We start from the raw sequence: 13329 nt of genomic DNA, 5'->3' as shown, positions 1-13329 counted from the left end.
ATTCAAATGTTTCATTAGAATGGACACCTCTTGAATGTGTAAGTAAGATGATGTAACAATAAAGAGACGCGTCACCCGATGATTTTTAATTAAGTAAACGAAGTCTTACTTTTTACAATTATGTCCCATGCTATACAGTAGAAGATGTACAGATTCTCATTTTCGATCACGGCGTACGCATAACTTCAATCTATGTTTTGAATCACTCCTTTGGTTACGAGGACGAGAACTTGTTCCGAACTGAATCGTCATTGGCCAAGCGTGCGTAATTTTTATGTCATACGGCTGTTTAGCACTACAGAGTAGCAGGCGCATGGCAGGAGCACAAATGTATAGTAATCTTGATAGTCAAGGACATCCTGATGCGAAAAATAATTGGCAAAAACCGGCCTTAACGAACCTCCATTAGCTACCTCGGCAATATTTTCTTGAAACTCATTCTGTGTCTAACAATGATGACAATTGTGGCACGAATAAAGTAAAAGGAGGAGAAAAAATACAATTTTATTTCTCCTGATAATATTCAATCAGTATACAGATCTAAAATAATATATTTCGTTGTGTTACACGTTACGTTCCGATACATTGCGGAATTTTAAAAAATGCTGACGAAGCCAAAAGGAATGTATTCCCTATGCACCTTCCGGTTACATCTATCCAATCGCTCATTGCAACGAAACGACTAATTTGGAATTCATTCAAATTGAATTAACATTACTGTGCAAAAGAAAGAAGCACCCAGTATGATTATAAGATACAATGACAAATAATATCTTTATGTAACAATTGTATTCTACAATGATTGATTTATTGCATTTAAAGTATTCGATTAATTCAATAACACATTCGCATAACTCAATAACGCATATTCGCAGAACTATTTAAATTTTCTTTAAAGTACTGTGTTCTTATTTGATTTCTTACGCTTTTTTATTAAATATGGCCGGGTGCTTTTTTGTTTTGCACAGCAGTGTATTTGCATTAATTTTTTCGAGGAACGTCATACCTGAGGCTCAATTAAATAAATTTTGCTTTTTCTATATCCTAAATATATTACAACAGCAATGACATAATATCATACATCGCATGACTTGTAAAAATCTCGATCCAATATTTAGCAATAATGTAACAATAATCTACTGATAGCGAGCGCAATCTGATCCTAAGTACCATTTTACTCCTGAAAAATTATGTTAACTTTCCGATAACGCTTTCGAACCACGATGTTATCGATAACTGGTTGGTAGTTAATCGAGCGATATCGATGTATACCGTAAATGAATTCTAAAAAGAAACATGGACGGAGTCCTATTCAGAAAGAAACGTCATTTAAATCTGCTTAAAGAAGCCTTGCATGCATTTGACCTTTGGCGCCACTGTTAAATGCATACAATCAATCGTGAAAATGTGTAATCAAGCCGCAGGAAAAATAAACGTTATTCCTTTTAACCCTTCGCACTCGCAGCTATTTTCAATTCGAAAATTAAACATATTTCTTTCGACCTAGAATAATTTCATTTTACATGATTTTTGTCTTTTCATGGATATGAAATTGATTGTATACCTCATACGTGAATGTTTAGCAATTGATTAGATACCAACATATTTTTAATAATGTAAACAATATTTTGTATAATGGTACAGCAATTTTAAGTCGTGCCTCGGAGTCACCCCTCGACTGTTAAGAGTTAATATATTGACTAACTGCCAAAAGTAAAGGTAAAAGGATATAATACAATTTTTAATGAAAGGAATCTTATGACATAAATGAGTATGTTAAATTGAAAGTAGCACGAGAATTAAACAAATATTTGAAATCAGGAAAGAATCAAAGAAGATTAAAGCAATATTAACTTAAAAATTAAACATTTCTTCCAGCCTACAATAATTCCATTCTATATGATTTTTCTCATTTTATGGATATGAAATTGATGTAATATCTCATACAATACTTAAATGTGTAATAATTGTGTATAAGGATATAGTAATTTTTAGTGGTGACTCTGGGTCGCCACTCGAGTGTTAAGGGTTAAAATCGTGTAATTAATAAATTAATTTCTTTCGTGTAATTAATAAATTAATTTCTTTCGTGTAATTAATAAATTAATTTCTTTCGTGTAATTAATAAATTAATTTCTTTCGAAACGCGAGACCTAAATGTACAACGTGGCCCAAAATCCGCCAGACTATTTCAGAGTGGAATATTTAATTTTTTAAAAATTCAAATTTACTCTTTTGTAAACAAATTTAAACTTCAAAGACCATTCAAAAGGATCTAGTCACTCTTGGGCCACCCTGTACATTAAATATAATTTTTTTGGTACATATTCACTTCTTCAATACTAAAACTAGTCATACAATTTCCATTGTCGTGTATAAAATATAAAATTTCTCATGGAAACGTTTTCATGATTTCGGTAATTGCGAAAGAAAAATTAGGGACCAGTTGTTTTGAAAGATTTGGTACTTCCAGTAGAAAATTGTGCCTATATTAGCGAAACGAATGCGATAAAATTATATTAGGCGCCACTATATTTAACAAATTGTTGATGGAATATTTTTGTGACAGCGATAACATTTGGCTCGTTGTGTGTGCGTGGTGTGTACGAATTTGGAAGACGGTACGGTTACAAGTATCGCGTGGACTGATAAGACTTTTTCTCGCGGACTTATCAACAGCATCACGCGATACATCCGACTCACGTTATTCGTTCGTAAAGTCGAGCTTCTGCATGACTGTGAGTATTATACGCACAATCATTGCTCCTCCCTATCTTAATGTACACTCTGTATATCTATCACTTGAAGACTGCTTTTTTCCTAACGAGGATTTTCATTTATAAATAAATAATGACGCGAACTCGATAAATTGCGATTCTTTAACATAAAAAAATGCTAGCCTTCTCATCAGCAAAATTGCGAAAAGCGAATGTTTACAAGTTGCTCATTGTGTGCAAAAAACTTTCAGAACCGTGTTATGGCACGGACCTACTTTTCAAAGTGACCTGCAACGATAATATGTAGCTCGTGGCGTTCGTAGCATTGTGTAACTAAAAGTGCGTAAATGAAAGGAATGAAAGGAAGTTCCACAGAAAAATCGGTCAACTATTTCCGTCACGAAAGTAGACGGAAATATCTTGAACATAATATAATACACTGTTCTCCGAGTATGTTTACTTAATTCTGAAAACTAAGTTCCATGACGAATTAAATTACAATAAATGACGAGATTGTTTCCCAGACAAGATTGTCTGGGACGTCACGCGATAAAAAAGTCTCGAGACAAGTGTCAATGTTAACTGTTGGCGTTTTCTATCGAATAGAAGAAAAATTGATCGTACGATTTTATCATATAAATATCATCTGCCTGACAATTCACTAACGATTATTATAGAAAATATTATGAACACTGTGGAACAAAAGAATATGGAATGTTACATCGCAGAATCATTTTAAATCTGTTAAGATTGTAGAATTAAGAAATAATGTAGTTTTCAATGTAATTGTTAAGAAAATGTTATACTTACTCCTAATTCGCTCCATCGTGAATTTACTCGAACACGAGAGATAGAACTTTCAATTGGCAGTGTCGTATATCGTCAATTGATAACAACTCGGTGTCTTTGGAGATCACGTAATGGGTAGTCTTTTAAACTACCGTAAAGCAATAATATTATAGATCGTTTCCTCTTGTATGAGTTGAGGTTAAGCATAAAAAACTAAAGTAGTAGCATACGCGTGGCACCGATCAGCTGGCATTTTGAAAACCAAAGCATAAAAGCCGATTCATTTCTTCGAGGTCTTCACGTCCCCTCCATTTTGATCAACCGTTCCCTTCTTATTCGGACATTTTCTTGCTCCGCGAATTACATCTATATATATATAGAAATCTGTATATCATCTGTATATGCATCACAATTTATCTATTTTTATTAATAATCATATTTGTTGAAAGATTCAAACAAAAAATTTGTCAACGTATACATGTAAACTATAAATCAAAATATACAATAATAATATTGATATTACGATGAAATGATGTTTTAAATTTCTCTAAAATAATACAAGTAATATTCCGTGATATTTCGTATATGTTAACATTTATAAGAAAAAATGATAACGACAAAATACACTAAATTATTATATTGGGTTGGCAAATAAGTTTGTTCGGTTTTTTAGAGTGGAATAAATCACAAAAACCGAACGAACTTATTTACCAACTCAATACTTGGCTCCATATAAGAAGGTACTTGTTTCGCGCATGTTGTTGCGCGTCAGCCAATGGTCGCGTGGTCGGCGGAGTACGAGTAGGGAATTAGCCAATGAACGAGTTCCGTTAGAATCCAGTTAGAATCATTATGCGCAGTAGCGCAGCCTGGATATCCTCTCTGGCATATATTTCCGAGAACTAATAGTAGCGCGTAGCGCCACCTATCGTAGATAATTTTTTAGCATAAACATTGGAAATAGTTTAAAGCTGGGTAAGTAGCGTTCGAGAAAATAATTTGTTTACACTAGCTTATATATTTCACGGTGCATTGGATCCTCGTATTAATAATTGTATGTACTTTATTTTCAAACTTTTGTGTTGTTTAACCTCAAACATCGATTTGTTGACTGTGATTTTTTCTAGAAAATGAGACCGACAATTCCAGCACTTGGTTTGAAAAAGCACGCAAGAGCAGCGCAAAATGAGAAGAAAGTGCCATTTAGACAATTGCTTCCTCTTTCATTGAACAATCATGTTAGAGGAACAGCAAAATCATCAAAAGGTATGTTCATTGATAAACTAATTTATAGATTTTATGCATAAATATCTGTAATCTAATACATCTGTCTTCTGCTACTTGCAATTGATCCAAACAATTTTTATTTTGCTTAAAGATCCACATTCTACTCATCAATGTATAGTATTTAAAACATAATCTAACATTGTTTACACATTTCAGAGAACAACTGTTTATATGAAATGTCTTTGCTGTTTGCTTGTATGGATGAAGCTAGTTTCGATAATACAGCATGTAAAAAAGAATTCAATGAATTTAATTCATGCATAAAAAAGTTCGAGGCACACAGAAAACATCAAAAGGAGCTGCAGCAGATAGGAATTCCTACACCCGACACTGTGATTTTCACAGACTCACAGCTCACTTACCTTTTGCGTAAATACCCAACTAAATAAATCATTGTGAAGATTGTGTTACAAAAGTACATGTAAATATATTTAATATATAATAGTATTACAGTCTTTCTTTTTTAATTATACTCCTGCATTTTTATCTCTCAGTTGTATATGTTAATAAATTAAGTACTATAAGTATATTGTAATGTACAATATAAAACAATAGGAAGTAGCTTATCAAGCACCTTCCACTTTACTCTGCTTATTTGTTTGAGATTGCATACGTTTTATGGCCAATCGAGTGGAGTACCCTGCACATACAAATGAATAAAATTAGTTCGAATTTCTTTTTTGAGCCACAAACTGATTGGTATTAAATTTACATACGAATTGAATGATTAGTGTTACAAATCGATGTAACTTCTTGTATAGTACTCAATTGATGCTCAATACGTTTTAATGCTTTATAGTTCTCTACTTGTTCATCCTTGTAATGGTAGTACGTGAAGAATAATGTAATTGTACAGAAAGTGAGAGCCATCTTCCTGTACATCCATGTTGTGCTCACCAGATTCTCCTGGATTAAAGAATTACAATTTTATTTGTCCTCGAAATACAAATTAATAACTAGACTGCGGATCTCTATATTCTTTCAGTTATCTTATTAATCTGAAACTAATACACTGATGTCCATCGTTTTAACAGGTCTACTGCTTGAAATTGTACGTACCCATTTTTGCCATATATGCATAAAATCCGCAGTCTATTAATGACACATTTATATTACCTTGCTATCTTCATCAGAAAACATAGTGTTACCATAATACTGAACTAACATTCGTTCTACTATAACATTCACACTTAAAATCGTGAAGAGTGTTACTCTAGCATCCACTGTCCTTTTAGAGGAACTAAATAGTGCACATAGGATGCAGCTAACTGTGTAATACAGGATAGACTGAAACCATGAAACTTCACCAATGATCCAATTTTGAAAAGTACGTAAGTATGAAAATATTTCAAACAATAATTCCTTTTGATCTTTTGCTGTTTCCCTGTAATCGAGAGACAGTAAATCTAGTATGAGAATCTCTGTAGAAGCAAAGTTTATTAGAGCTTACATCTTACATACTTAAAATCTTTCACCATATTGTTAACACTTTCAGACGAAGATTTCAATACAGTACCGAGCTCTTTCCCATTGTCTAAAAGTATATTTTGCATTTTTAAACTTTCCTTTTGACTTTCAAGCATGGCCCCTTGTACTTCCGAGGCTTCTAATAATTGATCCTTCATTCGTGTGGAAACTTCGTACAATCTGTATGGTTACATCGGATACAAATTATTTTAAAACACAGCTTTATTAATTCATAAGTAGACAGAAGATCTCTAAAATGGAGTAGAGATTTATTTAACAGATTGACATATTTAACAGATTGAAAGTAATATAGCAGTATTTTTAAATTCTTCTGTCTTTACTGTTTCGAAATTCACTGTACATCCATAAAACTTACTGTTTAATGGTATTATCGGTCTCAGCCTGCCAAGCTTCATAGTTTAAATAAAAGCACATATGAGTGGTATGTATATAAAATTCATTGTACGCATTAAATGCTCTATCTGACATATCATTGATGCAATTCCTGTAAAATAAAGTGCAATTAATATATTGGGACATAACAATTAATATATATTTACCGTCTCTCAGCTTCTGAATTACTGAGATCACAACTATACGTTGTATGTCCTGAATCTTCCAAAAAACAATTCATCAGTTTCAAAGCAAGAACAGAGTGCTCTTCATCATTCAAGTTATTACAATTATTTTTCAATGTTGCGAGAGCATTGTGCCAGCATGTTCCGTGTTGTGACATCGAAGATTTTGCTGGAAGAATTTTAATATATCAGTACAAAGTATATAAAGATATTAAAAATACTAATGCAATTTGACTAGTACTTACTTTGTATTATCTGATATTGTTTTTCTCCGAGCTTTTTTAATATTCCACTTCCATCGAATGCGAGCGAATAAAATATCGGGAGAAATAGCACACGGATCATTATGCATTCAACAATAACTATAAATACGTTCGAAATTAACGCATCTTTTGTTCGTTTTACACTGTCAGTTTGAAATCAGTCGTTACAAAGTGTTCGCATTGCTAAATATTACGGTTGCATGCTCATTTGGTAACTTGAATTGGTCAGGTGTTTGTGGATGTTTGTTTAGCGAGATGTGCATAGAATAAATAAATATTTGGAGAACTTACTTACTGTCTTCCTTGGAATTGTTTGGAATACTCAAATTTAAATTTGTAGTTTACGAATGAAAAACAAATACACTCGATGCGCGCCTGCGCGCGTCGATTCATTAGCGCAAAAGAAACCTTTTGGCGGATTCTCAATTGCGTTCGTGGAAACTTGGTATGTAATTTTATGGAGAAGACTGTTCATAATAACGTTCATAAAATGTAAAAATCGTTATACGTTAACGTATGAATGTTAAACAAGTGATTCCTGAATGATTTATTCGACTAAAAATGTTTTTTCGAAGCACAAATAAAATCTTCTCGTTTGAGCATAGACTACATGGTAGAATTGAACTGGCTCCATTTCGCGAACGCCATCTGGCGGGCCATTTGAAAATGATTTTCAAATTTGAACAAATATCATTGTTCAACAGGGTTGTTTAATTGTTTAATAATATTGAATTACAATACTATTGAAGTATGACGTAATTGTACACATTAAAAGAGCATATCCCGCAGATTTTGGTACTACCTAACTGAACCATCTAATTCTAAAAATGTTTTTCAAGAGAAAATAAAATAATATACTGAAATAAAATAATTATAATAAAATTGAGAATTAATTCGTAACTGGTATATTATTTGGCTATTGATGAATATTTTACTTTAATAATTTTTCTCGAATAAGGATGTGTAATTGTAGACTCAGAGACATGAAACAATAAATGAATGCTTAAACCGGAAGTCAACGCGGACCACGCCGGTCCCGAAGAAATAACAGAAACCAGCTCGGATAATTTTAGCGGGCAGTTTATAATGGTTGTTTATTTGATCAGAACAATGATTCCCCAGAAATGAACAGCGCCGGCCGGTGTTTTGTACGTGACTCCCGTGGGGGTTGTAAAAAGACAACGTGTGCTGCTGGAGAGCCACTGGCAACCGGCCAGCCACTTTTGCCATTGAATTCGGACGTAGCGAAAATAAGTGGCTGAGGCAAGGAACAGTGACACAGGTTCGATCTCCTCGGTCCCGTCTTGAAGACCGGTTTATCCTTCGACGAACATCGAAACAGTTCACGGGATCATTGTTCGAACTCCCAGAGAAAAAAGCCTGCGGCGTTAACACGAGTTCCTCATGATCAGCCTCCGAGACAACTCTATCTTCCCTTAGATTCGCATTATCAAACTGATAATCAATCTCGGATATCAATCCTTCAGGGACGAGGATTTTTTTTAAATATTCGAAACATTTTTCTCAATGATTTATTTGCAGTTTTTAAGATTGCATACGTGGACGAAATGTTAACAATGCGATGATATTCGTCCTGGGAGGGTCAATCAGGACAATTTTTGAATTCCCAATCGAAGGGATGCGCTAGTTAGATAAACTTTCTCGAGGATCTTACCTGCAATCATCTGGTGTCATAGTCCTCAGTAGCTCCACGCTATCAATACTTCTTTTTTCTCATTAAGAGACCCCCTGGAGATCCTTATTCAAGGATCACTTGACCCAAATACCCATAGTGCTCGGCGCTAGTAGCATCGACACTTTTATCTCCTCATCTCCGAGGTATTTGGTTTTATAGTCTTCATCACTCCTATCGTGTCGTCTGAGTCGCTAAAAACTGAGCGGCGATGATATGTATATTGTTACTAGACCAATGGGCTCATAGTCATTTTACAATCAATACTATACGAAATGCCTGGATGCCTGATCTTCTTATATCGTTTTTGACTCACTCCAATGATTAAAAAAGGAAATACATTTTCGTTTAACTTCTCTTTCCTACAGTTGATCGATTTCCTACAATTTTATCTAGTTATTAGTTATTTTGTCCAGTTATTAATATCGACATCAAATTCTATTTTGTTGATGTGAATGTGCAGCTATTAGAGAACATCTAAGCATACGATAGAAATCAAATTGTGAACGGAAAAAAGTTCTAATCACTGCGACCGTAAAATGAATCTTAGCACAAGGTGTTAAGCTATATCCACACTGAAGTAACGACGAACAACTTTCAGTTAACGTATCTTGGAAAGGTCGCCGTTTTTCAAACAAGACGAAGGCAATCAGAAGCAAGGGAATATCGCAGGATGTTGTTTCGGTGTGGACAAAGCTTTAGTCGTTCGCGGCAAGCCAGCCACTCGGATCAATTGCCTATTACACGACACGGAATTCGGAAACAACATCCTCGGACACCCATGTACTATTCACGTGGGGTGCATATACGGTGTATCGGAACAGAGGGGGTGATGATCAATCGATCACCGGCACACTGGCGATTTGCCGAACTGCACGGGAGCGAATCATGCACGCCTAGGCAGCTTGACGTCAGCCTCGTAAACCGCCGCGCATCGCGCCGCGGCGGGATTAAAAATAAATGCGACCCGGAAAATCAGTGAATGCCGGATAATTGCAATCCGATTTATTCCAGAGTTTCCCGTTCCCACTCGAGGCCGCGCGGGTTTGCCGGGATCGGCATTGTCGCGGCCGTAAAATTAAAACGCTCTGCTATCCGACTCTGCATCCCATCCTCGTGACCAACGTTATTTTCGATACAGCTTTCTGCTCCCTATTTTGATCACTATGTAGTGGACCATAAAAATTTGGTTCAGCTAGATTCTAATTATTAGGTGTGCAAATAGCAAATGCAAATTCTAGTTTTAAAAAGAATCGTGATGACCATGACGTTTATCGTGAATCGTGATAAGAGTTTCCAGTGCTATGCAACAATATCAAAATAAATTTTTTCAAAAATATGTTTAAAAAACGGACTAAAAAGTATAAAATAATTTTTTCTAGCCCCATACAGGTTCCTAACCCCATACAGATAGGTCTGAAAATTTGTGATTGTGAATTTTCAATAGCAAGATAATAGTAAGGAGTGTATAGAGTAGCTGCCGTTGAGAAAACTCACACAACAGTTCATATCATTTACAGTGCAATAAAATTGTTAGTGACTTAGGTGAACTATTCATGCATCACTTATCTATTGCATGCGCCCCACACGTTTTTCGTTTTAAATCTTACAAGTATTTTCATAGCTATTAAAAATTCACAATCACAAAAACAGGACTATCTGTATGGGGTTAGGAACCTGTAGGGGACTAGGAAAGATTATTTTACACTTTTTAGTCCGTTTTTCAAACATGAGATTTTTTAAAAAATTTATTTTTATTAAAATTATTTTATACTTTTAAGTCCGTTTTTCAAACATGACATTTTTAAAAAAATTTATTTTTATTTAAATTATTTTTTATACTTCTTAGTCCGTTTTAAAAACATGGTATTTTTTAAAAATTTATTCAAACACACCTGGTACGTTGCGAACTTAAAAAATCAATCTGAGCTTCGAAAGAATTTATTACAAAATTGTGTGGTTGTTCTTTGAAACAGTAAAGAGATTCAAAATGTTTAGAAGCAGCAATATATGTTATTTTCGACTGATTAAAACGTTTAAAAGAAGAAAACAATTTCTGTTAGTATCTTGTATGTAGTATGTAGTAGCTAGTGGTGAGGTCGAAGAATCACCGAAATCGCAACATTATCGTCGCAGGGATGAAAGAAAACACCGGGCGATAAGTTCCGACGCACTTATGATAATCGATGCCGTGCCATTTCGGGTGTCAATGATTAACGACTCGTTTACCAACGGACTGCGTCGTTGTCGGCGCTAAGAGTAACCGGAGACGGACGCCGTTACCATGATTAATTAACCCTCGAATCTCGAGCGCTCTCGCGAAGAATCGGATCGCGCCGGCAACCCGATAGCCACGCTGGGTCATTAAATTACATTGGGTGCTCATCGATGACGAAGGCCGAGAATGATGAATCAACTATCGGGAGGCTTGCTATCGGCGGCTTTCAATACGGTACACCGTGAGCGCTCTCGCGAGCATAAATTCAGCGAGGGGGCTCGGAACTGAGACACCTGGCCGAGATATACACGGCTCATAGCCGCTCTAATGAGATATGCAAATTGTTCCGCCGAAGATAGACAACCGCGCGCAATAATTAAAACTCCTTTACACGAAATTCTTTCTCATCCGGCGCCGTAAAATTGTTTAACATTTAACGAGGCTTCGAACGTTTATGCTGATGATCATTTTTTACTCGGGTGATCGTTCTCCCCGATGTGAACGATTTTTTTTTTGCGAATACTGTGAAACCATTACTTTCGAAGATGTATTTCGTCTTTTTATTGCTATAATAAATCATTGTTGCGCGGCACGTTCTTCTTCGTTCGAGTACGTTTTCCAGAATGAAAATGCACCCGGTGTCTTGTTTTAGAGGCGCGTCTAGAGGAAGGCATAATTTGTTAGTTTAAAACTGTGAAGCAAAAGTGGTTGCAGTCTTGTGCTACGATCTTGTACGAAACAGAAAAACGTGGATCAAGCATCTCGACAAAACGGTTATAATGATTATAATTAGACTGCGGATTTTATGTATTTACAGTTAAACTCGATGAGTGAAAAACAAAACTGTAAATAGATCAGATGAATTTCATAAAGTTGTTACACTATTTTCGCAACTTGTCGTGAGTATTAAATTAAAAAGAAAAATTTTGCATGAAAATCCGCAATGCAGTTGTAATGGTTTAAATGAAAATATTATCTTGAATGTTAACCTGGATCGATTCCACGGTGTATAATTAAAGTACCTTCCGGTGCAGTTAAATTAATTTCATAACAGTTAAACTGATTCAGAGAATTATCAGAGTGCCGATCAATATTTCTGCGGTGCAGCCACCACCGAAAGGTGAAATAATGAACTTAACCAATCAATAGATAATGAATGTACATACCTGATTTCTCGATTGGACGATGCGTGTCTGCGTCGAGCAGCCCGTGCTCATTATCGTCCGATACGATAATTATTATCGAATCGTTTGCATTCGCAGGGGAGCAAACTGGATGGGAAGCTATTCGTCTTGGCTTCGCAGACATCTTGTTGGAAAGGAACCGGAAGTGGGTGGAAACTTGAACATTGATGAATTGCGGGATGATGCTCGGCCCCGTTGGATCTTTCGTTGATTTACACGTCGATCAATTCGGCGCGACGGAAGACGTTTCGAATGCATAATTCTTAGACGAACAAGATCATCGTTCGTCTCTGTGACAGGGACCATTCACTCGCTTCCGTTTTACCGTGGACCTTTGTGACGGATTTTCGAGGAAGAATCGTTGTGGATCGACGGACGATTTCCGCGATCGTTTCGTTAGCCGATGCAGATTTTTCTAATGGAAATTTCTGTTTCGCGAATGACGTACGGAGTCGATTTAATGTTTTGGCAAGAAGCCCGCGTTCCTCTCTCTTTCTCTCTCTCTCTCTCTCTTTCTCTCCAGATGTCACGGTACACGGTACGCTTCTTTTTTTATTCATTCAAGAGCACTTCATAAAACTCCTCCAATTCATTCCCGTCGATCCCCTTTCACCAGGAATAAACGAGACGATAAATTTGCAGCAGACTGCGCGGAAAGAGACTGCTTTTTCTCTCGTAAGACTCGAGAACGAGATGCTCGGCTTCTTTTGTCGAGAGCGATCGAATTATTAGAGCCGCGGCACGAAAAATACATTTTTTAACCGTTTGATAAATCAGCTTGTTCTTACAGTATGTATTGCTAAAATTGCAAAAATCCAATCGTCGCACTGTGGGGTATTTGGCCTGAAAAGTGGGAAAAAACTATTTTAGCGTTATTTATTGGCTCAAAGGCATAATATAGTAGATCGTTGAATGCCGTTGTAACTTCAGCTATAACATTATGAAATCAAAAATGCATTTTAACATTTAAAAATCAAAATAATTCTTATTTTTTGTTGAAAAAAGTTTCTTTTCGAAATTTTATATATAGAAGTTGGTAGATGTTTAAATACTGTTTCTTTTTGGTGGAAACATTTTCTCCTCAGATTATCGGAAACCCATAAAAAAATCGTGATAATGGAGTGCTTCCACAG

The 13329-nt window shown here is 35.6% G+C and overlaps 3 protein-coding genes across 12 annotated transcripts in view; 1 reads left to right on the top strand and 2 right to left on the bottom strand.

Moving 5' to 3' along the window:
- Zw (glucose-6-phosphate 1-dehydrogenase Zw) overlaps nt 1-3855 on the bottom strand; it is a 13006-nt gene extending 9151 nt beyond the window's left edge. Inside the window, exon 1 of one of the 2 annotated variants that reach the window (XM_076420371.1) lies at nt 3528-3855. In XM_076420371.1, coding sequence (XP_076276486.1) covers nt 3528-3543 — 16 coding nt within the window. In that variant the 5' untranslated portion in view covers nt 3544-3855. Of the gene's footprint in view, nt 1-109; nt 405-3527 lie in introns of those variants that run through there. The other variant, XM_076420373.1, reaches the window with a different exon arrangement.
- LOC143207202 (small ribosomal subunit protein mS37) lies at nt 2619-5240 on the top strand. 3 transcript variants are annotated; one of them, XM_076420387.1, is made up of 3 exons: nt 2619-2738; nt 4634-4772; nt 4950-5240. In XM_076420387.1, the coding sequence occupies exons 1-3, from the start codon at nt 2733-2735 to the stop codon at nt 5180-5182; spliced, it is 378 nt and encodes a 125-aa protein (XP_076276502.1). In that variant the 5' UTR covers nt 2619-2732; the 3' UTR covers nt 5183-5240. The 3 variants fall into 3 exon arrangements, with proteins under 3 accessions (XP_076276502.1, XP_076276503.1, XP_076276504.1); XM_076420388.1 differs by lacking the exon at nt 2619-2738 and adding an exon at nt 4326-4481; XM_076420389.1 differs by lacking the exon at nt 2619-2738 and adding an exon at nt 4400-4560.
- LOC143207197 (uncharacterized) lies at nt 5203-13329 on the bottom strand. Of its 7 annotated transcripts, none has more exons than XM_076420375.1 (8): nt 7397-13329; nt 7084-7244; nt 6821-7007; nt 6637-6765; nt 6255-6440; nt 5910-6177; nt 5510-5699; nt 5203-5433 (listed from the first exon to the last, which is right to left on the bottom strand). In XM_076420375.1, exons 1-8 carry the CDS (start codon nt 7492-7494, stop codon nt 5360-5362), a joined length of 1293 nt encoding a protein of 430 aa, XP_076276490.1. In that variant the 5' UTR covers nt 7495-13329; the 3' UTR covers nt 5203-5359. The 7 variants fall into 7 exon arrangements, with proteins under 7 accessions (XP_076276490.1, XP_076276491.1, XP_076276492.1 ...); XM_076420376.1 differs by having other exon boundaries at nt 7084-7130; XM_076420377.1 differs by having other exon boundaries at nt 7393-7550.

This window comes from Lasioglossum baleicum, chromosome 3 (assembly GCF_051020765.1).
Source record: "Lasioglossum baleicum chromosome 3, iyLasBale1, whole genome shotgun sequence".
NCBI lineage: Eukaryota > Metazoa > Arthropoda > Insecta > Hymenoptera > Halictidae > Lasioglossum > Lasioglossum baleicum.
The sequence above is the reverse complement of the archived record's forward strand: the minus strand, read 5'-3'. Positions and strand labels throughout refer to the sequence as shown.

Bases quoted from the DNA above. Each gene is read 5' to 3' on its own strand.
- LOC143207202 (XM_076420387.1), top strand. The intron at 4,773-4,949 runs GTATGTTCATTG...TACACATTTCAG, and splicing joins AACAGCAAAATCATCAAAAG to AGAACAACTGTTTATATGAA.
- LOC143207197 (XM_076420375.1), bottom strand. From the start codon at position 7,494: ATGAATCGACGCGCGCAGGCGCGCATCGAGTGTATTTGTTTTTCATTC. The intron at 7,008-7,083 runs GTAAGTACTAGT...AAATTCTTCCAG, and splicing joins ACAATATCAGATAATACAAA to CAAAATCTTCGATGTCACAA. The intron at 5,434-5,509 runs GTATGTAAATTT...TTGTATGTGCAG, and splicing joins TAACACTAATCATTCAATTC to GGTACTCCACTCGATTGGCC.